A 24,552-nucleotide genomic window follows, 5' to 3' on the forward strand; every position below is an offset into this window, starting at 1 on the left:
TATTAAACAAAACAATTATATCATGCAACGGTTGTATCATAGTATAATGCAATCACACTTCTAGAAAACCATGTTTGTATTTTCATGAGCCCAAATTTTGCGCACACACTCTCTTCGTCTCAATAATCAATCCCCAAAAAAGAAAAAGTTCAATTTAAACCTTAGATATGGTCAAAATGAGTCTCCTCCAACTCCAACAACGAATCTAGGCCCTTTACAAATTCAAATTCATTTTTTTCTTTTCTAACATTGTTCATCTAATTTTAATAGAGTCATTTAAAAAATTGGAAAAAGACCAAATCCTTCTAAGTTCTAGATCTAAGTATTTATCAAAATGAACAGTCTATGTTAATTGGGCTAAAAAAATACTTTCTAAGTTTCGCTTTAAAATTTTTTTTTTTTTGTGATTTTTCATTAGAATAAAATGAGTTTATATTTTAAAATTTGGATCAAGGAAAAGAGTGATTTTGAAGGTTGTTGCATCATATTACTATACAATCGTTGCATTGCCTATATATATATATATATATATATATATATGGAAAATTCTTCCCAACACCTATAGGCGACAATGAATAGTGATTTCGCCTACCCTCATCACCGTCTAAAGTTCATCGCACGGTCACGATTGTCTGATAGCATTTAATTTTTAATATGTTTTCTACTGATCAGAATGACTTCAAATTTGGAGCATGTGTACATCTTAGTAAGACGCATCTAATAAAATTTATTTTAAAAAATAATTGGCAAAAAAAAAAAACAAATTGACCAAAATACCCATGAAAGGTTTTGGGGGTATTTTGGTCATTTTTCGTGTAAATTTTTTTTTTTTTTTTTTTGTATATTGTTCGTAGATTCACCTATTTTTTATGAATACATGCTAAAAATATCAGGTCATTCCTTTTTGTAGAAAAAAATTAAAAATGAAATACTATCAGACAATTGTATACGATGAACTTTGGACGGTGATGATGGTAGGCGAAATCACTGTTCATTTTCGCCTATAGGAGTTTTGGAGCATCTATTTTTAAAAATAGAAGAACCTAATAAATATATGTATAAAATAAATCGTAAAATATAAATTGATCAAAGTACCCTTGAAATATTTTGAGGGTATTTTGGTCAATTTATATTTTGAGAATTATTTTTTATATATTTTTATTATGTGCCCCTTGAGGAGAAGAATGAATGCTTCAAATTTTAAGTGATTTTTAGAAAAAAATTAAAATTAAAATATGAAATGAGGTCGTGACTATCAGATTGGCTCATATTCAATCTGGCTCATGGGCGTTTACTGTAGCAGTCAGCGCGTGGGCATATGGTATCCACTCCCATGAATATATAAATATATATATAGATAGAGAGAGAGAAAGAGAGTAATGATCCTACGAGACCCTCCCACACCCATGTGTGTAGGACCCCAAAGGATCACCATTAAATTTGCGCAGTCACAATTGCCTGATAGTATTTTATTTTTCATTTTGTTTCTACTAATCAGACTAATGTGAAATTTGGAAGGTATGTACATGTTAGTTCGTTGAATCTAATAAAAATATAAAAAAAATAATCTGTAAAGCAAAAAAACCAAAATACCATAAAACCTTTTGGGGGTATTTTGGTCAATGTTTTACATGTAAAATATTTTTTTTTTATATTTTTTTAAATATTCCCCTATTTTTTATGAATACACTTTCCAAATCTAAAGTCATTCTGAATTGTAAAAATAAATAAAAAATAAGATACTACTGAACAATCGTGGTCGCACGATAAACTTTGGATGGTTATGGAGGTAGGCGAAATCACTGTTCATTTTCACTTCTAGGCATTGTGTAGTGTTTTCCTATATATATATATATATATATATATATATATATATATATATATATATATATATATATATGTATGTGTGTGTGTGTGTGTATGTGTGTGTGTGTGTGTGTGTATGTAGTTTGTATAGAGCTGGGGCTCCAAACAATCAAAGTAAAGCGCACCTTGAAATAATATTGAGAAATGTGGTTTTAATACTGAAAATCTTTGTGATAGCCTTAAAATATATTTTCATCTTTAATTATAAAATATAAAGCTTCAAAAGTAGTGTAGATCAAGCAGATCTATGAAAATCTTGAAAATTGAAAGTCCAAAATGCATTGCAAGATGCACTATTTCTCAAACTTGAAATCCATTTTTTTCTTCATGTCAGTGCATCTTGATGTCAAGATGATCAATTCGAGGATATTTGGATGTAAAAAAAAAACCTCTTCTTATGAAATTTTTGTGGTGGGCTGTAATTTGATTGTTTAGAGCCTCGATAGATCTTCATCTATATTACTATTCAACGGTTGTATAGTAATGTAATACAACCATCTTCAAAAATCATGTTAAAAACATTAGTTTGACAAAATTTTTTAAATGAACACTCTTTTCATTCTAAAGAACAATCATGAAAAAGAAAAGTTTGAAAAAATACCATAGAAAGTATTTTCCTAGCCCAATTAATATTGGCTGTCCAATTTAGTGAGACTGTTAGATATGGGATTTAGAAGGACTTTTTTATTCCTAAAAATTTCATATATCATTATCATTATTAGACTAACAATGCTAAAAAAAAAAAAAGTGATTTTGAATTTGTTATGGCCTAGATCTTGAAATTCTCTAAATGGACGGTCTAGATTCATTGTTGGAGGATAATAGTTTTGACCATATCTAGGGTGCAAATTGAATGTTTTTTCGTAGGATGGATTATGAGGATAAAGAGAATGGGTGTGAAAATTTTGGGGTCATACAAATATCAAAAAAATGGTTTATATGAGTAATGATCCTATGAGACCCTCCCACACCCATGTGTGTAGGACCCCAAAGGATCACCATTAAATGGCACAGATCTCTAGAAAAGTCAAGTCCCACATCCACGTGATAACTTTTCTAGAGATCTTTGTCAAATTTATTGGTGATCCTTTGGGGTCCTATACGCATTGATGTGGGAGGGTCTCATAGGATCATTACTCTCTCTCTCTCTCTCTCTCTCTCTCTATATATATATATATATATATATATATATATATATATATATATATATATATATATATATATATATTACGAGAGAGAGAGTAGGGTCGTTCCCGTTGGCTTTTGGAGAGATAAACCAGATATGCTCACTGTTAGAGATTAATCAGAGTCAAAGATGGTTCTTTGAGGAGAGTATGATCAAGCATGCTCTATGGTAGTCTAATGATGACCCCTAATGTAGTTTTAAGGCTTTTGAAGTCCATCTAAGGGTTAGAGAGGTGGTCTCAGCTTTCTGTGGGTAGGAAGGCCTAGAGAGGTCTGGGGATAGGTATAGGTTGATGTTAGGGTTTCTTGGCATAGGGCTAAATGATCTTTTTGGTAGAATTAGGGTTTGGGGTCAAATGGAATCCTTCCAGACCCTCAAACAGTCTATTTATAGAAAATCCTAAGATTGTGAGCACTTCTCACTGAAGACCAAGGGGGGCATTTACCCTAAAGACCATAGGGACGTGTACACTATGACCATGATTTTTAGACGTTTTTGAGGCATTTCGGGCAATTATGGGTCTGCGATTAAAGGTTATTTGCATGCGTAAATGTGTTTGTCATAGCCAAGGGAACTAACTAGAAAGTCTAGTCCAAAACAAGCTCTACGACTGGACTTTAGTTGCATGCATCAAACCCTTTGTTGCAATTTGCATATGTTTTTCGCATCAACTAAACCTTTGTGGTGGATGGACGAAAATGGAATTATTAGAAACAATCTTGTTATGGTCATAACATCCAAACCATATATTGAATTTGAGTGATCTTTGAATCATTGGAAAGATTATGAGGTCTTCGTACAAGTTTATATCCAAATTGGACTAATTTGACTAATTTTTTAGGGATCGAAAAGCCATGGACCTTAGGGTATCAATTTTCAAAGTTATGGGTTTCAGAATTGCATATATGTGTCTGTTTCTGATGTTTCTTAGGTTTAAGGATACTTAGGATGACGAACTTGAGGTACTAGATGGTTCCAAAGTGTAGGTTTTAAGTTCACAAAAGTGACTAGATCATGGTACCAACAATTTCAGGATTTTCGGTTTCTTGGAATTCCCTGAACTAGGTAAAGGGTGACTATAGATGCATATCATGTTGCTAGACACAGAGAGTTCAATGACGCTTATTGTGTTGTTGATATTTGTCAGCCTTAGATGTGTCCTAATTAACCGCCGTCTTGTTTTTGGGATGATTTTTGCCTATAAATTGATGTTTTTCGAGCCAATTTGGAGGACCTACTGATGAATAGAAACCCTAACTACGATTCGTAGTCTTAGAATGCTCCATATTTCAAACCCTAGGCCTAGAACTATGAACCCGTGGATATAGGAACTCCAATTCTTTTGAAACATAAATATAAACAAACCTTTTCAATCAATAGCCCTAGATGTAAATTCTTAGGAATCACTCTCTTTCCCAAAGAACATCCATTCAAGATCATCATTGTTGAAGATCAAGGAATAAAGAGTTAATCTTCGCCATCTGATCAAGGGCCAACTCTGGCTGCTGGTGTTTTTTACTTTTGTTTTAGTTTTCTTTATTATTTCTCATTGTTTTCTTGCATGGATCTTTATTTTCTTTGTAGATCCATTATTCTTGTTTAGTTTTTATTTTCTTTCTTGTTTTACCTTTATTTCTGGATACTACACAACCTACGTTGACCTCGGCCTGAGGAATAGGTTTGTTTAAACTCAGACTCTTGAAAATATGAGTTTGGACACAACCTCTGACAGATCAGATCACTCCGGTCAGTCTGAGAATTGCATGTAAACAGTGACCACCAGTATATCACTTATAGTACAGCTGAAAGTGGCAGTGGGTTGATCGACTACATAAACTGATGTAATAATATTGATAACTCACAATTAAAAAGAAAACAAGACGTAAAACAACCACCATCAGTGCCATAGACATTGGATCCAAAGAAAAGTGTCTAAGCAAATCATAATTGCGAGAGAGTCTAGATGCCTGCAAATTCCTTGAGGCCATACTCCTCCTGATTTGCCCTGTGGAAGTAGTAGATCTTATAGTATGCATAAGTGTCGAAGGGTTTAAAAAGCTTAGGGTGATTTTCGTCCACGAGCTCTTGGGGGCCCTCAATCAATAAATTTGGAATTGGGAATGAAAATATCCCACAAGAATATCTGTCCTCGTATCCCTTATTCATCACCCGATGTCGTACGGGATGAAGCCTACCATTGGTCCATGCCTACAAAGAATAATCAGAAAAACGAATACAACAAACAAATATGTTTGCTGACTAGATTTTGAATGAGAGAAAACTAGCTATATTCTAAAAGAAGGTATGGCTCATTGAAAAGAAACTCGCAAAACTGAGAATCATTACAATTACAATTTCTTGAGACAAAGCGACCTTTAAATCTAAATCTAAACTATCATTCCCATCATCGGCACATGCAAGAGTTGATTCCGGCTGTCTAGGGGTATGATAGTCTGTATGGTCTGTTACATAGGACAGGATCAACATGGATGTGGGCATTTAAAAAATAATCACATATTATATGATTATAAATACTAATAAGTTTTCTTTTGTTTTTGTCATACACATAATAGTAATAGGGTGTGGTTTGTATAGGGTGTAAACTTTAAACAATCAAAGTTAGGCGCGCATATAAATCTTGGTAAAAGATGTAGCTTTGATAAAAAAAAAAGAAAAACCGTTTCATTGACCTTAACTTTTGTTTTCAAACCAAACTATAAAATTTAAAGTCGACTAATAGTTTAGATTGAGCAAATCTAAAAATACTTAAAAAATTCTTAAAATAGACACCTTATATAATATAATACAAGATGCACAATTTTTTGGACTTTATAATCTGATTTGAAATTTAGTATCTATAATCTAATCTAAATAATGTAACTACAATTATAATTCTAATTATATAATGGGATTGTCTAGAAAGAGACCATTTTTTTTTTTTACATGGTTGTCACAATCATTCTTTTCCTTTAAATTTCGAAATGGATAGTTGTAAGGGTATTACTTAATGGACACAAAGTTTCAAAAAAAAAAAAGGAAAAATTTCGTATAGAACCTTAATTCCTCATATTATTTCATGGTAGACCCTGTTTCCGTTTTTCTTTCAAGGAAATCCCTAAAGATTTTACCGTACCCCCTTATCTCTTATCTCCATCTTTTATTGACTTTTAACTATAAAAATTAGCCCCAACAAATCTTTTTTTTACCATTTCATCTTAAAAAAAAATTTAACCCTCTTTTTCCACCCATTAAAAACGTTTTAGAGTTGAAATGGTATAAAAAAATTTGTTGGGGCATAGTATACTGCACACCGAGTCTCCTCCTTCCAATGGTGCTCGGGATCTATGATCGGTATGTTGATTTCCCTACTATGACAAAAATTCACTAAATCGCTTAATCTTCATCAAGCCTCTTAGCTTGATTTTAGAGAGACAAGAGATGAATATGAAAAGAGAGAAAGAGAGGAGAGAGTGAGAGATCTACTAGCAAGGGGTTCCACCCCTTTGCCACCCACAAAAAATAGAGGTGGTGCGTGCCATCAAAACATAGTAAAATAGAGGTGGTGCGTGCCATCAAAACATAGTAAAATAGAGGTGGTGCGTGCCATCAAAACATAGTAAAATAGAGGTGGTGCGTGCCATCAAAACATAGTAAAATAGAGGTGGTGCGTGCCATCAAAACATAGTCGCAACTTAAAGAGAGATAAAATTGGGGCATGCCTCCCCTTTAGAAGAGAGGGGAAGTTTTGGTAAGGAGAGAGAAGGAATTTACTTAGAGATAGATAAAATTGGGGCATGCCTCCCCTTTAAAAGAGAGGAGAAATTTGGGTAAGGAGAGAGAAAGAATTTTGGGTAGAGAGTGAGAATTGTTAAAGAGAGAGAAAAAAATACATATATCATTTTATGAGGGGACACCTCGTTTTAAAATTTTCTATGCCATAGATTTTACCTCAATTCGTAGGGTCAAATCTACACTATCGATTTAAGGAGACTTGTAGGGTGAGAGATTGGATCTCTTTTATCTACCATCAAAATTCAAAGAGATAACTAGTGCCTTCTCCTCCCTCTCCTAAATCTAACTCCATCATATAAGAAAAACTTATATTTTAATATATCCAATCTTGATTCAAAGATCTAGTAAATATCTTAAATATTCGACCTTATCACATAAGTTAACTATAATTAAAAGATAAACCAATCAAGAGGATAAACATTATTCTCAAGAATATTACGTAAATGGGTAGGGCATGCCACCCTTTTAATGGCCACATGGGCCCCACCTAATCTACATCTTTTTAAATTTTGGGCCCATATTTTATGGAGGTCCCAAATACTTTCAAAAAATATTTTATTTCATATTTAGAATTTATAAATTTTATATTTCATTTAAAACATTGAAAATTTAATTTCTTTTAATTTATTAATTTAAATGATTAAAAATGATAAAAATTAAATATCAAAAGATTCACAAAAATTCAAATAAATATTCTAAAAATCACCTAACATAAAATTAATTAAAATTAATTAATTTTGATGGGAATCAGATCCGTTAGATCTAAGAAATTATCAAAACATGGGAGCACTCCACCTTCAAATGCGAATCACTTTCCGCCTAGCTTTCTCAAATTGAAACAGCAGTTCCCATGACCCACAGTCCACTGCAGGGTTTCATGATTCGACCACCAAAGCCAGCCAATAGACTAGGGGACGTAATATCAGTTTATAAATTTCAAGTTCTCCCCTAGAGACAAAAAATTATGGTCCTCCAGATCATGATGCAACCATGACTCTATGGTGCATAGGGGTAATCTCTTGCACATGTACACGCTTCACTCTAATTGGTGAATCTCAAAACGGTTATCTATGTATATGTCGTGTGATGATATAATGATGAGGTTTTAGCCCTGTCTCTAAAGGCTATTCATCACACGCAATGGCCACACAGTCCCTTGGCTCTCATTTGGGCATACTCCGACCTCATAAAGGGATAACTCAACAAACCCTTCTCGGTAGATCCCTATGCTCATGTATCTTGGATTTTTTCAAACCTCGGCTGGCCTAGCTCTTCGAGCCTAGTCCAAGTATCAGCAAATAATGGTCCACAAAAGGACCACACTCCCATTGAGTTTATGTTCTACTATATAAAATGTTCATACAAGCTCTCATAAGGCCTTTAAAGGCCACATATACTCAACATCTCCCACTTGGCCTTTGAAGACCTTACATTCTATCTTTCCCATTTTTTCTCATCCCCATCGATCTCTCCCAATAACAATATCTCTCAATACATTAATCATGGCTTTCGTCATCAATCCTTTCACAAAATGACTCATAGAGGCAATGCCTCTTTCTCTTTGTTGCTAGAATCTTAGCCTGAAAGCGGTCGTAGTCCATCTTTCATATCACATCGCGAATCATGAACATGCTGTCACAGAAAATCATCATGTATCCTCATCGTATGGCATCGTATCTTCATCGACTTAAAGGAGTTCTTCAAACAAACCACTTCTTTCTGTAGCCATACAACCAGCGCCACACATCTGGGTTCCATGGGTGAACAGTATCATAGTATGATGTTCCAGCTGGCTTGTCAAACACTAGGTGCTCCCATTGGAATATTTAGTTTTATACGCTTGGAGATATTATGGAATCCTAGCTTCCTTTTACATGCATATATCCGCCGTGTTGTTGCAGAAAATCCTTACTGCCTCACAACGCACAGGTTAAAATTCAAGTCAATTAAAAATTTCTTAATCCATACGGCCTCTTTGGCCGCCAAATAGCACGCCACATATTCTGTCTCTAGGATGGACAATGTCATCGCATCTTGTTTATTTGATTTCTAAGAAGTTGTTCTCCCTCCAAGCATAAACATGTATTCAGATGTAGACTTTACATCATCTAAATCCTTGAGATATCTTGCATATGTATATCTGAATATAAAAGCAGCTAAAAAAAAACGTGGGACTGTAGCAGCTCCCAATCAATTATTACACATATAATATATACATTATCAAAATTCTTATATCTATATCATGCGGTAGCATAGCAAGTCTCATGCAATAAGTAATTCAATGCCCATTGATTTCACAATATGTTAAACCTTTATAGTCCACAAAGGTTCAACCACACTAGTCATCTTGATAGTAAATTCATACAAACCAAGTTATCTAATCAATACAACATGTGTTAAGGAAGCCTAGCAAGATAGCCTTCCTACAACATTCCATATGGTTGAAGGTCTTAGGTAATCAAGGATTCTAAATAACTACAAATATGAGTCAAGGCATATGAGTATTTAAAAAAAAACCCATGCATGACAGCCTTTCTCTCAATTTTATAAATACCTTGAAGGCATAATGGTTTTCTCCTTTTTTTAGAAAAATTGACTTGGTATACACAAGCAATGGTTAGATAATAGTACGACTGTATAAAATGATTTTTCATAAAGAATTAGTGGATCTAACATGACTGTAGGGTTTTCTCAAACATTCTTATTTAATATTATAATTATGTTTAGTCTTCAAAAATTATTTTATCATATTCACCTACCAAGTCATGTTTAAAGCTACAAAACCAAGCCATAAAGTCCATATTACAATTTTATCAAAAATAAAACATGACTAAATGATGGTTAACAAAATCTTGAAAAAATTTTCTTTTTGACAAATATGGTGACTTTATGAAGAGATCATCATCGCATGCAACACATCATATTACCGGACATTATCGGGAAGATGGTCACTAAGATCGAGTTCCATCAGAACACTCCCTCCGTGCTTACATATTTGAATGAGTTATACTCATCTCTCGTATTTCATACTTAAGACTCAAAGCTCTTGATTGAATCACATTACCATGTGTATCACTACCTTAAGTAGTTCATACTCTTAGCACAAGGAGGCACCATAACACATGGTATTCATAAACAGACTCTTTCAGATTTGTTAGCACATATCACTCAATGTCCATATACTCCATACATATTCATAAAACAATTAACCAAAATATAACCAAAGCATAAAAAAAGTAACTGAATCATTTTTCCCTATATGACCTTACCATGTAATGTGAGATATATTTAATACCTCAAAGCCACGTAGTGTGGTACCGGGGCTTTTCTTGATTCATTGCTTTTACAATTGTTTGGCGATGTTGAAAGAACACATAATTGATGAATAATATATTGGTCTTCGATTTCACATGTCACGATGTGTCCATCTCTTCAGCACTTGGATTCTCCCTTTCTCACACTGTGAAGAAACATTTTCTTCATCGCATCATTTCAAATATCACAAATTTGATTCTCCCACTGATTTTTAACTTTTCGTTGCTACCTCCAAGCTTCTCTATGTATCCCTTCATTTCGAAAAAACCAAGATGTTGTTATAGGTATTGTGTTTCTTCTTCTTTTTGTTGTTCCTAGATCGAACACTCTTCATATAGTGTGTCGTACCTTACCAGCTTTGTATTACCTCTCTCTGAAGTTTTATTATAATAAATAATATGTATGGCACACTATAAAACCCCTTTTAACAAGCCCTAAAATGATCTCGATTATTGGGAATTCAAAGATGTACATTAACATATCACATCTTTTAATTTATTGCAGAATAGAAAGTGAGCATCCCATGATAAAAAAATGATATCTCTCAACTTATAAAGAGTTTCTCTCCGAACCCTTTTGAGTACTAAAATAGACTAAAAAATATAAAATAGTGCCCGGTTCCATCCCTAAATCACACTATTTAGTGAGTCTACATTTTAGTGACTTTTTGCATCACTATGAAATTTTCTCAATAGAAAATCAGGCTGAGTATCTCTCAATAAAAAATTGTTTCTCTCAAACTTAAAAGATTTCTTCCTGCAATCTCTTGTGTTGAAAACTACACTCAAAACCAAATATAACATTATGGTATGAATCCCAAAAAATATCTTCCTTCAAAAAAATAAATAAGGTGACATGCACATCACAAAATAACTCATATTGCAGAATTCCAGGATGAATATTGTTTAGTAAAATTGTATTTTATCTATATCCTTGTGGAATTTTCCTTTAAACCAATTTTGTTTAAAAGTAAGCGCATAATGGTGACACATATATTTCCATAAGCCTCATATCACTATGTTAAATATGTTTGATTATTATAGCTTTTTAAGTCTCAATAACGAGCACACCATAATTGCAGAAAATTCAGGATGATCTCTCTTCAACCCAAAAATTTTATTCCTCTCTTCTCATAGTTATTTTTCTCTCAAATAAATTTTACTAGAAACTAGACCCAAAATTGAAGTCTAAAAGCTTAGTGTGAGCCATAGAATATTCTGTTAAAAATATAAATAAAATCTTGACTTCCAAGTCATGGAAATAATTTTTGTTGCAGAAAATAACACTTGCGTACCTATCAATAAATCGATCATATCTTTCAAACCACAAATAATTTCTCGATGAAATTTTTTTTTTTTTTTTGAAATAAAATCGCATCATTAGTGGAAAAAATAATGTAACTCAATGAACAGTTCCTGGATTTTACAGGGTCAAAACTGACACCCTTCAATCATGAGTCCATAACTCTCAATTCCCTTAGAATCTCCCACTGAAATTTTGTAGGTAGATCCTACTCTCAAAGGCACACAAAATCACTTTGTATACAACAGAGAAATACATCATTATCGTCTTCATATGATTGCTCCAAAATAGCACAAAGTACTTATTCTGTAAAATATCTTTCTTGGTGTTTTGAATATTTCAATCATTCTTAACAGAGGTGTATTACTTGACCACAAAGATTAGTAACTTTTTTACATCTCGTTTCCAAACTTTATCTCGACTCAATAAAGGGAAAAACAACATCTAATGGCTTCAAATATCAACCTTGCTTTGATACCAATGAAATGACTTCATGATAAATCACGATATATAAATTTTTTTTTAAAATATTTACCCCTACACCGGCAAGATCACTTACAATGTCCAATTATAATGAAACCACTATTGAAATAAATAAAATAAATATAAAATCGATTCTCAATTGGTGCCTCTTCAAATATAATTATTTATTCAAGAAACAAAAGTCAACTTTAATGTTTTATGAGAAGAGAAGTAAATATTTTAAAATAAGGTAAAATTGCCGGAGATTACCTCAACCGGGCTTAGTACACCTCACGTCTTTTTCTTGCAATGGTGATCGAGATCTGTGATCGGTATGTTGATTTCACTTTTATGGCAAAAATTCACTCAATGACTTAATCTTCATCAAGCCTCTTAGCTTGATTTTAAAGAGACGAGAGATGAATATGAAAAGAGAGAGAGAAAGATCTACTACTAAGGGGTTCCACCTCTTCGCTACCCACAAAGAATTGATGTGGTATGTGCCACCAAAACATAGTGCAACTTAGAGATAGATAAAATTGGGGCAATTCTCCCCTTTAGAAGAAAGGGCAATTTTGGGTAGGGAGAGAAAATTGTTAAAGTGATAAAAGAGAATACATATATCATTTTATGAGGGAGCACCTCTTTTTATAAATTTTATATGCCATAGATTTTATCTCAATTCTTAGGATCAAATATCAACTGTTGATCTAAGGAGACTTGTGGGGTGAGAGATTTGAGCCATCAATCTCTTTGATCCACTATCAAGATTCAAAGAGATGAGCTAGAGCCTTATCTTCTATCTCCTAAATCTATTCCCATCAAATAAAAAAACCTTATATTTTAATATATCCAATCCTTAATTATTAGATCAACCAAAATTCAAAGATTTAGTAAATATTTTAAATATTCTACCTTATCGACTATACTTATAAATTCAAATGATAAAAATAAAATATTAGAAGATTCACAAAAATTCAAATAAATATTCTAAAAATCACATAACATAAAATTAATTAATTTTGATGGAAATCGGATTCGTTAGATCTAAGAAATTATCAGTACATAGGAGCACTCCACCTTCAACTGCGAATCACGATCCGCATAGCTTTTTCAAATTGACCTAGCAGTTTCCATGATCCACAGTCCACTGCAAGGGTTCATGATTGGACCACTAAAGCCAGCCAATAGACTAGGGGACGTAATCCCAGTTATGGATTTTAGGTTATCCTCTAGAGACAAAAAATCATGGTGTGAAAGACCATGATGCAACCATAACTCTATGGTGCATAGGGGTAATTTCTCGCAGATGTACACGCTTCACCGTCATTGGTGAATCTCAAAACAACTATTTATGTGCATGCCGTGTGATGATATAACGATGAGGTTTTAGCCCTGTCTCTAAAGGCTAGTCATCACACGTAATGGCCACACAGTCTCTTGGCTCTCATATGGGTATACTTCGACCTCATCAAGGGATAATCCACTAAACCCTTCTCGGTAGATCGCTATGCCCAGGTATCTTGGGTTTTTTCCAAACATCGGCTGGCCTAGCGCGTCGAGCCTAGTTCGAGTATCAGCAAATAACATTTGCTTAGTATGGTCCATAAAATGACCACACTCCTACTGAGTTTATAATCTACTATATAAAATGTTCATACAAGCTCTCATAAGTCGGCCACATAAACCCAGAAGTTTTAAGGCTTAAAATTATTCAGATACTGAAAAGCCAAAGTTTTCTAAACATCTGGTCATAAAAATTTGAAGTTTTCTCTGTATCCAGCAAGACCACAAACATGGCTTGCTAGAGCCAGAGTGAGAGGTGAATGAATCTTCGGTGGCAATGATTCTATTGTGGATTTCGTAACATTGAAAAGGAGAGACTTTGGGGAGGTTTGGGGTTATACAGATCGTGCACAGAGAGAGAGGGAGGGGGTTTGCGGTGTGAGAATGAGAGATAAGAGAGAGAGAGAGAGTTAGATTTAGAGGAACACGACACTTTGAATTAAGCCCTATTTCCCCGGGGCAGTTTGATTTGGGCAAACAAGCCAGGCCTAATTAAACAAAAAAGAAATGCAAATTGGGGTTATGTTGGAGATATCATACCACACCTTAAAAGGCAAAAAAATAAAAAATAAAAAATAAAATAAAATAAAATAAAATAAATCGGGCAACTATTGTCTAGAATAATGAACCGCCCCAACTTCGGGCAATTCAAAAGATGTTTTTAACAAAAAGTGAGGGTCCGTTATACGGGGCATTGTACAACCTAAAAATATGTAAAATAAAAAACTAATATAATGAGTACCTTGTTTTCAAGGGAAAAGTTTATATAGAGCCGAGGCTCTAAACAATAAAATTTGAGCCAACCGCAAAAATTTATTAGAAGATGTTGTTTTGATGCTCAAAAATCTTCAAATTAATCATATCGGCATCAAGATGCATGGACATGAGAAAAAAAAAGATTGCAAGTTTTAGAAATAGAAAAAGTTTATATAAGGTTGCAACCTTAAAATGTAGAATTACAAATGCATATCAAAAATCCATCGAAAAAGGTTGTTTTAATGCTGGAAAAACTCGAATTGATCATCTCGGTATTGTGATGTGAAAAAAAATAATAAATTGAGTTCCAGAAATAGTGCATCTTGCAATACATTATCTAGACCGTCTATTTTCAATATTTTCATATGTTTATAGATCTACTTGATTTGAACCATTTTTTAAATTTAAAATTTTGTAATTAGATGTGAAAGTAGATTTTGAGATAATCCTAATAATTGTTTTTTAACAAAATTACATGTTATGATAAAAGTTGGAGTTGCGCCTTAATTGAATTGTTTAAGGTTGCAACCTTATAGAAACCACACCTTCTGGAAATAGTGTATTTTGTAACGTATTTTTAGACCATCAATTTTCAATATTTTAAAGTTTTCATAGATATGTCGATCTACACTATTTTTGAATCTTTAAACTTTATAAATAACTATAAAAATATATTTTAAGGTTATCACAAAAATTTCCAATATTGAAACCATATTTCTCGACACTATTTGAAGGTAGGTTCAAATTTGATGGCTTAGAGCCTAGGCTCTATACAAACCGCACCCATAAAAAAAAAAGCGAAAAAATTTATAGAGAGCTGAGGCTCTAAAAATCAAACTAGAGCCTACCTCAAAAATATCACTAGGAGAGGTTGTTTCGATGCCTAAATATCTTCAAATTGATCATCTCGACATCAAGATGCATAGACATGAGAAAAAATAAATTTCAAGTTTTAAAAATAATATATTTTGTTACGTATTTTTTGATCGTCAATTTTCAAGGCTTTCAAATTTTCATAGACTTGTCGATCCACCGTGCTTTTTAAGCTTTAAACTTTATAAAAAAGCTATTACAAATATTTTCAATATTGAAACACCATTTCTCTAACACTATTAGAAGATAGGCTGATTGTTTAGAGCCTAGTGCACCGCCCAAAAAAAAAAAGAAAAACAAGAACGTAAACTTTATAAAACTGTAAGCCATGTAACGATTCCGCATTTGAAAACCGTCCACATGGGAACGATATTAGCGGCACTTCGTAATCGTCCTTATCCTTACGCTTATTATGTATTAAAGAGCGCCACTAAAGTCTTGAAGTGATAATCCGAAAGCGACACTCTGTTGATTTGGGTTAGAGGGAGAGAAAATCTTACATACTAATATTAAACGGTGAATAAACCACGGATCGTAAAGACACCTAAAAAATCTTCTGTATAGTTTATTGTATGCATCAAAAAAGACCTTTAAATTTCTTTTAGGAAATTATATATATATCTATATATATATATATATATATATATATATATATATATATATATATAGTTTTCATTGTTACAGCTCTACTGAATAATTTCCATTATAGCCTCTATATCTATGTTTTAAGTTCAAAAGAAAATTTAAACAAAGGACGACTTCACTCGAACTCGGAGAGTTACAAAAAAAAAAACAATTTTTATCCATATAATGTAGAGAAAGAGGTGGAGAGAGGATACGCAGACTCACAACAGGGAAAAAAAATTATGTTCTTAAAGAATAAAAAATTTAAAATTTTTGGTTTTTCAATAACGAAAAATTTGAAATTTTCGGTTCTTCAACAACCAAAATTAATGTATTTTCAGTTGTTGAATAATTGAAAATACTTTGAATTCAATTGCTCAACAATCAAAAAAGGATAAAGGCATTTTTTTTAAAAATTTCCGTTTTGACATGAAAAAAACAGACACAACGGTGATAACGGAAACTACTCAATAGAGCCGTAATAACGAAAACTATAATAGATATATATGTAATTTTCTCAAAATCTTTTGTATAAGTTTATCGTATGCCATAGAGCATCTAATGGTTTCCACTAATATTTAGGAAATATCAATGGTTTCCACCAATATTTAGGAAATGTCAATTTAGATCAAAAAAGTTCCTTTAATATACAGATGACACGGCGATTTCCGCTAGGAACGGGTTACTTTTATAATAGAACCGGCTAATCTAGCCCCGTTTATTATTATTATTATTATTATTATTATTATTATTATTATTATTATTATTATTATTATTATTATTATTATTATTATTTTTAATTTTATTTTTTTTCAAATTTATTTATTTTTTATTAGTAGATAATTTAGGCCGGATTCTCAATCTAGATCGGTAATTTTTGACCTAGACAGGTTTTCAAATGTGCCCGGTTCACTTTGCCGATCTGGGGTTTTAAACATTGGTGTCCATAGTTGGTATCGCACAATGTTGTTGAGGTAATTACCTTGTGGGGTCCAGCCCCATAAGAAGTGAAAGAAAAAAAAAAAAAACCCAATAAATATAAGAAAGGGTTGGAGAGAGAGAGCGAGAGGGTTTTAGCGAGAGAATATAGATGGTGTTTTAAAAGACAAAATAAAATAGTTTTTTCAAAGACACCATTTACAAGCAAAGATACAGCTTTTTGAAAGCTCTTGGAGAGAATAAACTGTAGGTTTGTAGCAAGGTTTCTATCACCATTCTCAGGCCATCCAGATGTCATTTTTGCTATCTCTTACACTCAACACTAAGTTGGAAAACCATAATAGTTGGTGTGCTATCCGGTTGTTTTTCCAAGTCATTGAAAGAAAATTTGTTTTTTGGGCTTTTTTAGAGATGATATTCTTGGTGCTTGTGAGGTAACTTTGTATTTTGTCAAAGTTATTGTGTTCTCTCATGTGATTATAAGCCTCAAGTTTTGGGCAAAAACTTGAGAACAAACTCATAATGTAACCCTCATTAGATTTTAGTGGATTCTTCTCGGATTTAACTTGTAGTTTTTCTCTTTATATTGAGGGATGTTCCATGTTAAATCTTGTGTTGTGATTGTGTTTGGTAGAATTTTTTTTTTTTTTTTTGTGCTTTCTATTGTTATTGACACTAAACAAATTGCCATTTTTAGTATTTGCTCGATCGTTACCTTTGATTTATGCATAGAAAGGAATGACATTGCTTCTCAACAAAAGTAAGGTGATTAGCCATGTCCACAGTTGGTATTCCACAATGTAAGGTGATTAGACACTCAACAAATACATAGAAACCAATTTCTACGGTTGTCCTAATCCAAATCCCATGCTCTGATTCTTTTTCTTTATGTTCGACAATAAAATGTTTAATTACTTGAAACAAAGTATTTCACCCATGCTCTGATTCTCTATGCAAAAGAGAACACAGGAAGTAGAGTGGCACCTCAAGATCCTCAACTTTGAAAGTCCTACTCTTTTTAGACATTACCCATTATTTCAGGGCATAGTATAAAATTCCCATTGCTACACTAATCAGAGAGAATGAGAAAAAATCAGATGCCTGTGCTCTCTTGCTCACTGTATGCTAGCAAATGCCATAGAAGGCTAAATATCCCAGACACACACTAAGCTCCAGCTCCTATCTCTTCTACCGATCATCCCAAAAACCAGGCTTCTATGAACGTTGCAGGGAACTCACAATCAGCTATGGAAACTCTCTCTTATTTCCTTCTCACTCATGGCCCGCAACCTATGTTAACGACTTTGATTATCCCTCTCCTCTCCACTCGGCTCTCATACTCCTCTATCTCCACCGCAACAAACAGTCAGGCAGCGAAAAGAAGCGACCACCCGGTCCTTTGGCGCTCCCCATCATCGGTAACCACCACCAACTAGGTTCCCGGTCGCACTGCTCTCTAGCCCATCTTGCCAAGATATATGGGCCTCTCATGCACCTTAAATTGGGCCAAGTCCCCACTCTGGTAGTCTCTTCTCCTAAGATGGCCGAGCTCCTCATGAAGACTTATGACCATGCCTTTTGTAGCAGGCCCATCCTTGTGGCCACCAACTACCTCACCTACAACGGCACATATGTGGCCTTTGCACCGTATGGATCATATTGGCGCCATGTTAGGAAGATTTGCATCCTGGAGCTTCTCAGCTCGAAGAGGGTCTAGTCGTTCGGGATTGTGCGAAACGGGGAGGTGCGGCGACTCGTGGACTCTATCTTCTCATCCTCCAAAGCTAAAGCTCTTGTGAATTTGAGAGATGTGTTTCTTTCTCTCACGAACAACGTGCTCTGCAGAGTGGCATTTGGGAAGAGTTACTGGGAGGAGGAGCCAGAGTTGAGGGAGATAATGAAGACTTTGCAGAAATTGACTGGTGGCTTCTTTGTGGGGGACTTCATTCCATCACTGGAGTAGGTGAAATATGTGACAGGATTGCAAAGGCGGTTGGAGAAACACTTGAGCCAAAGAGATTCATTCCTTGAGAAAGTATTCGCTGAGCACCTTCTTGCTACTCATGGGAAGGAGGAGGAGGAGAAGGACTTGGTGGATGTACTGCTGCAGCTCCAGAAAGAGGGCACCCCTGATTTCACCCTCTCTACAGATAACATCAAATCTGTTGTTATGGTAGGTAACAAATTGAACATAAAATCTGTTGTTATGGTAGGTAACAAATTGAACATATTTCACTGTTTTCTGTAATTCTCTAACTCCTCCTCCGGGAATGAGGGCATTTCACAACTCATCTCTCTGTCTCTGTAATTTGAATTTGTTCTGTATTCTATGTATGCTTTACTTATTAACCGGTCAAAATTTCAATAGTTTGCTAAAACCTATCAAGCGATAAAAATTCTGCACTGCTTCTTGGAATTTGAATTTTTTTGAATTTTCTCCAAGTAGTTTTAATATTGAAATCTGGTACAACTAAAAAAGAAGCAATTGTTATCATTTTCCAATTATTCAATTATATATAAATGTATTTGGTATTTTTGCTGCATGTTTGAAATCCTACAGCTCAACTAACAGGATTGAACAATATATTTACCAAATTATGATTGACTAGCGTGGGTAATGGGCTTGCGGTGTCGGTGGTTCAGGGGGCTGATGCCTCAACATAAGCTCCACCCCTTCCCGCCATTAACATAGAAAAAAAGAAAAAGAAAAAGGAAAGAGGCATTGATTTCAGCCAATGTTAGGTTTTAAACTTCCCCTTCTATGCATGTGGCAAAGGTCATCGAACATTAAAATTTAGTAATAACCAGAAAAGTATGATATGTCACCACATATTCTTTGTTTTGAGTCATCAAGTATGATATGACCAGAAACGTATGATCTATATATACATATACCGCAAGCACCTTTAATGGCGCTGTTGTTAGTTAGGCGCTATAAGCTGCACACTGAATTGTAAATGTTTGCAGGATATGTTTGTAGCTGGGACAGCTACCACTGCAACAACACTAGTCTGGGGAATGTCTGAGCTAATGAAGAACCAATTGGCAATGAAAAAACCCCAAGACGAAGTATGCAGCATAGCCAAAAGCAATAACACAAACATGATAGAAGAGAGAGACTTACACCAGCTCCATTACCTAAAAGCAGTGGTGAAAGAGATCTTGCGGTTATACCCTCCAGGTCCATTGTTGGTTCCTCGTGAATTGATAGAGGACTGCAACATAGAAGGCTACCATATCCCTGCAAAGGCTAGAGTTTTCGTGAATGCTTGGGCAATTGGGAGGCACCCATACTCTTGGATAGACCCTGAAGACTTTAGACCCGAAAGGTTTGTAGGTAGTAATATTGATTACAGGGGCCAAGATTTTGCACTGATACCATTTGGGGCGGGGCGAAGGGGATGCCCTGGGATTTTCTTTGCAATGGCTATCGTGGAGCTTGCATTGGCAAATGTCCTGCTTTGTTTCAATTGGGCAATGCCTGATGGAAAGTATCCTGAGGATCTGGACACGAATGAAGCTTCTGGACTAGCTGTGAACAAGGAAACCTCTTTGCCCCTAGTGGCAACTCCTCAAACTACTTCACAATAGCATTACTGGTGATTAGTAACATTTTTTAATTTCGTTTTGAGTTCTGTAATGCTACCGGTTCCTTAGGTTTTTGCTTCGGTCGACATATCAGTTTGGGTGAGGCAGGTCAAGGGTTCAAAACCTTAAATTTGTCCGATATAACCCAATCAAGCTATCTTCTGTATTTTTTTTTAAGTTGGGTAAGCTGCAAGTTAGCTCTCATGCCCTACACACTAAGAAGAGAGTGATTGCATTCGGAGGAAAGTATCCAAATGGAAGGCAGCATTTGTCCTACATGCAAAAGCTTTGTAGAAAATGTAAAGAAATGTGTAATTATCTATCCTATATTCTCCTTGAAAGAAGGTTAATGTATCCTGAATAAACAGAAGCTGGAGGGTGATGACCGAAGTTCGAGGGCTAACTGCAGCAACAATACATGATTAGAAAATATATGTATAACATGAAGATAATTAGTTTGGCCAATGTTGACAGAATTGGGAGCCAGTGGTGAGGTGACCGAGCTGGTTCTGAGTCAAAACCGGGAATCAGTCCTGTGCCCATGGAATCTGTCAATTCTGTCAGAGAACTGGCTTGTGAAAGAACCAGGCAACCTGGACTGGCCAGATAGCCTAGTTCCCACCCCCCCACTATGTGCAATGGGGGAACCCGCAGGCCTTGGCAAGGCACAAAAAGCGGTGGAGTGAACTACTTTTATATTGCTTCTCAATAATCTCTCTTGCCTCCCCGAAGTGGGACTAAAACTTATAAACTAGGCACATAAAGCTTTAACATTCATTTATAAGCAAATCTACTAGCTTTTATATAAGCTAGTAACATTCAGATTATAAGGCTTTCAAATTCTTAGATAAAGCTACTTAGTATAAGCGTTTGTATATAGCTTAAACAATGAAATGTAGGAGCTTTACTCATTTGACTACCATAATTTACACAATATTGATATGTGTATAACCTATGAAATTCGTGCGTCGATAAATGACTTCCATTATATAAAGCTCTATCTTATTTAAGCTTTTGTATAAAGCTCATAGCTCATACAAGTATTGACCAAAATTTTATACAAAGCTTTGACATAAGCTAGTAGCATTTATTCAAAAGCTTATATAAAACTTCTACACAAAAGATTTTATATAATATATAAAATAAAAGCTTATAAGCTAACATTTACACAAAATCTTATGTAAAAAGTTCATCTTTGTCTATAAAATAGTATTTGTTACTAACAAAAAAAATGTAACATTTTTCTGTACTGATGTGCATTAGCAGTGCCCAAATAAATCACAGTCGCTCATTCCCCCTCAGAACATAGAGGAATATCTTGATATTCCATTGCTCACAAGCAAGTACTTGTAACTTGTGACTATTTCTTTATTTATGAAATGATTGTTGTAGTCAGTGAGCTTAATGTCTATTATTGTCATTCTGTGATGTACCTTGAATATTTTGAATTCACTACAACATCTTAATAATTGTATCCTGTTATAGATCAGTTGCGTGGCAATGAATTCCATTTGAAACTTCATTTTGACTGTGAAATGGATGTAATAGTCGACAAATACTCAAACATGAAATAAGTTCTCAGTATTTACTTGTTTTCGGTAAAACAATGAAAACCATAATGCAATACGTTAATTTCTTTTTGGAAACTTAAAAACTAGAGTTTTGAGAAATTTTAGCAATTTTTTGAAATTGTTTAAAGTCTGGATGGGCTCGAGAAAACCAATCTACTAATCCAGATTGCTAAATCGCTGATTCGGATTGGTTTCCTGGATGACCCATTAGCCTGGCTAATCCAGGGTTTTAACTACTGGTTTGGATATTTTGTAGACTGGTATTTTGAAAAGTTTTGAAGGCTCATCCATGTGGTTTTGAGGCTGTATTTTAGTGCTTTTGCTGCGTTGGGATTCCCATGTAGAATCTAAGTTTGGTAACAGAGCCTTAGAGGTTGGTCATTTAAATTTGACAGCTCATGTGGTTGGCTCACAACAATAGAAAATGGTTATTAATTAATAAGCACCATTACTGGAGAAAGGGCTACTAAGTAGGAACTATATTCTGTAGACTGAATTGCATAAGTTTGCAGGATATGTTTGTAGCTAGGACAGGTAACACTGTGACAGCACTAGAGTGGGGAATGCATGCGCTGATGAAGAACCGATTAGCCATGTAAAACGCCCAAGATGAAGTATGAGGAGTACTAAAAGCAGTCACAAAACCTTGATAGATGAGAAAGAATAGCACCCGCTCCATTACCTAAAAGCAGTGGTGAAGGAGGTCTTGTAATTGCACTCTCCAGCTCCTTCGTTGGCTCCTCATGGACTAAACGCTAGCATATTCCTGCAAAGACCAGAGTTTTGGGGAATGCTTGGGCAACTGGGAGGCACCCTGACTCTTGGGTAGATGAGTTTAGACCTAAAAGATTTATAGATAGCAATATTAATTACATGGGCCAAGATTTTGCATTGATACTATTTGGGGCAAGGCGAAGGGGTTGCTCTGAAATTTCCTTTGGAGTGAATATCATGATGCTTGCATTGGCCAATCTACTGCTTTTTTTTTATTTTTTATTTTTTTATTTTTATTTGAGCATTTCCTGATGCAATGAATCCTAAGGACCTGGTCATGACTGAAGCCTCAGGGGTCAATGTGCACAAGAAAATCCCTTTGCTCCTAGTAGGCCACTGCATCATGCACTTCGTAGTAACTCTGCTGGTGATTGGTAAGATTTTTTTCTTCTTTACTTGTTGATTGGTGACACCAGTTATCCATTAGGTTCCTCCTTAGTGGTGGACATTGGTTTGGGTGAGGAAGGTCGAGGATTTGAACTTTTGAAAAATTTGTCCTAAAAAACACAAACAATCTAAGACGTCTATTTTATATGTTTTTTCTGGTTGGTTAAACTGCAAGTTACCTCTTTTGCCCTGCACATTGAGGAAGGAGAGTGTTCTTGCATTTTGACGACAGTGCACAGTTGGATGGCAACATTTCTCCCACCTGGAAACCAAAGTTCATGGACCATGGTAAGAAATGGGTGATTATCTATCCATCCTATATTAGCAATGCAAGAAGTTTAATGTGTGCTGAATAAACAAAAGTTGGAGGGTGAAAATTGCAGGAATAGTATACAAATGGGTATGCTGACCTCCAATTTTCTTGCGAATAAAGGTTAAAGAATATATGTATAACAAGGAGATATATAGGTCTGAATAAGTGTTTATAAAATCGACTCGACCAAGGTACTCAGGCCTTGGCCGAGGCAGGTTACTCGGGTGAATCCGAGTAACTCGCCCGAGTCCTGTTCACCTTTTTTTTTTTTCTTTTTTTTTTTTTTAAGAAAATGAATATAAAAACATGCTATATATAATTAGTAGGCAACTTTTTCAATCAAACAGCTAACTTCAATTGGATTACACCGCTAGACATAAATTTACCTTTTGTAGGAAGCGTGGGGTTCGATTCATCAAGGGCTAACTGCGGAGCCATTCAGATTTTGATGACTAAAATTTGCTGCATTAATATAGATAAACTTTACAAATATTTTATACAATCTACTAGTCCAAAACTCGCCTCGCTCATAAGGCAAAGCCGAGTATCAAAACGCTGGTTTGAGTATTTTGTGGACTCTGGTATTTGAAAAATTTTATACTGTGGCTTTTGTTCTGTTGGATCCTTGCTTAGGGTGTTGAAGTATAGAGAGCAAAAATGTCAAATTATTGTGCTTCGCTCTCTGAGAATCAAATATGGCTAACATTCATTTCCTTTCATGATTTTAATTTAGAACCATCTAAGCATTTGAAAGGAGCATTATGGATGAGTTGCCGAACAAAGGTTTGAAGTTAAGGCTTCTTAGTTTGGAATCGTCTTTTCGCCCACCATGCAAGAATTTTATCACTCACATGGCCTTTAATAAAGTTTATCACGTTAAAAATACCTTTTATAATGCGCAACACAATTTTTTTTTGTCATTAGAGGGTTGGGTATGCTTTTGATTCATCATGCAAGGATACATACATTTCAAAGAACCACAGATGAACCCAACGGATTATCTCGCAAGATATGTATTGAACGGATGTCAAGCCATATATGCTTAATTGACGATGTGTTATATGATATAAAGATATATAAACCTAATTTCATGATGTATTTGCATGCAGGCTTCAAGTGTGATAATGGATTTTTTTTAATCTTTTTCTCTTCTTGTACAAGGCCCTAATATGCCTTGAAAACCCTCATAGCCTGTCACTTGTACACATCTTGATGATGGACCGATCACAAAAAGATTT

The 24,552-nt window shown here is 34.6% G+C and overlaps 1 protein-coding gene and 1 pseudogene across 1 annotated transcript in view; both read left to right on the forward strand.

The window, feature by feature from the left end:
• Positions 1-17,456: 17,456 nt before the first annotated feature.
• Positions 17,457-18,782, forward strand: LOC105420405 (cytochrome P450 71AP13 pseudogene; annotated as a pseudogene).
• Positions 18,753-24,552, forward strand: part of LOC18431170 (uncharacterized) — a 31,130-nt gene continuing 25,330 nt past the window's right edge. The window contains exons 1-5 of the mRNA XM_006841302.4: positions 18,753-18,854; positions 19,649-20,271; positions 21,969-22,066; positions 22,185-22,243; positions 22,366-22,374. Coding sequence (XP_006841365.4) covers positions 18,852-18,854; positions 19,649-20,271; positions 21,969-22,066; positions 22,185-22,243; positions 22,366-22,374 — 792 coding nt within the window. The 5' untranslated portion in view covers positions 18,753-18,851. The remainder of the gene's footprint in view (positions 18,855-19,648; positions 20,272-21,968; positions 22,067-22,184; positions 22,244-22,365; positions 22,375-24,552) is intronic.

This window comes from Amborella trichopoda, chromosome 6 (genome assembly GCF_054954075.1).
Source record: "Amborella trichopoda isolate Santa Cruz 75 chromosome 6, AtrichopodaSantaCruz75HAP2 v2.0, whole genome shotgun sequence".
NCBI lineage: Eukaryota > Viridiplantae > Streptophyta > Magnoliopsida > Amborellales > Amborellaceae > Amborella > Amborella trichopoda.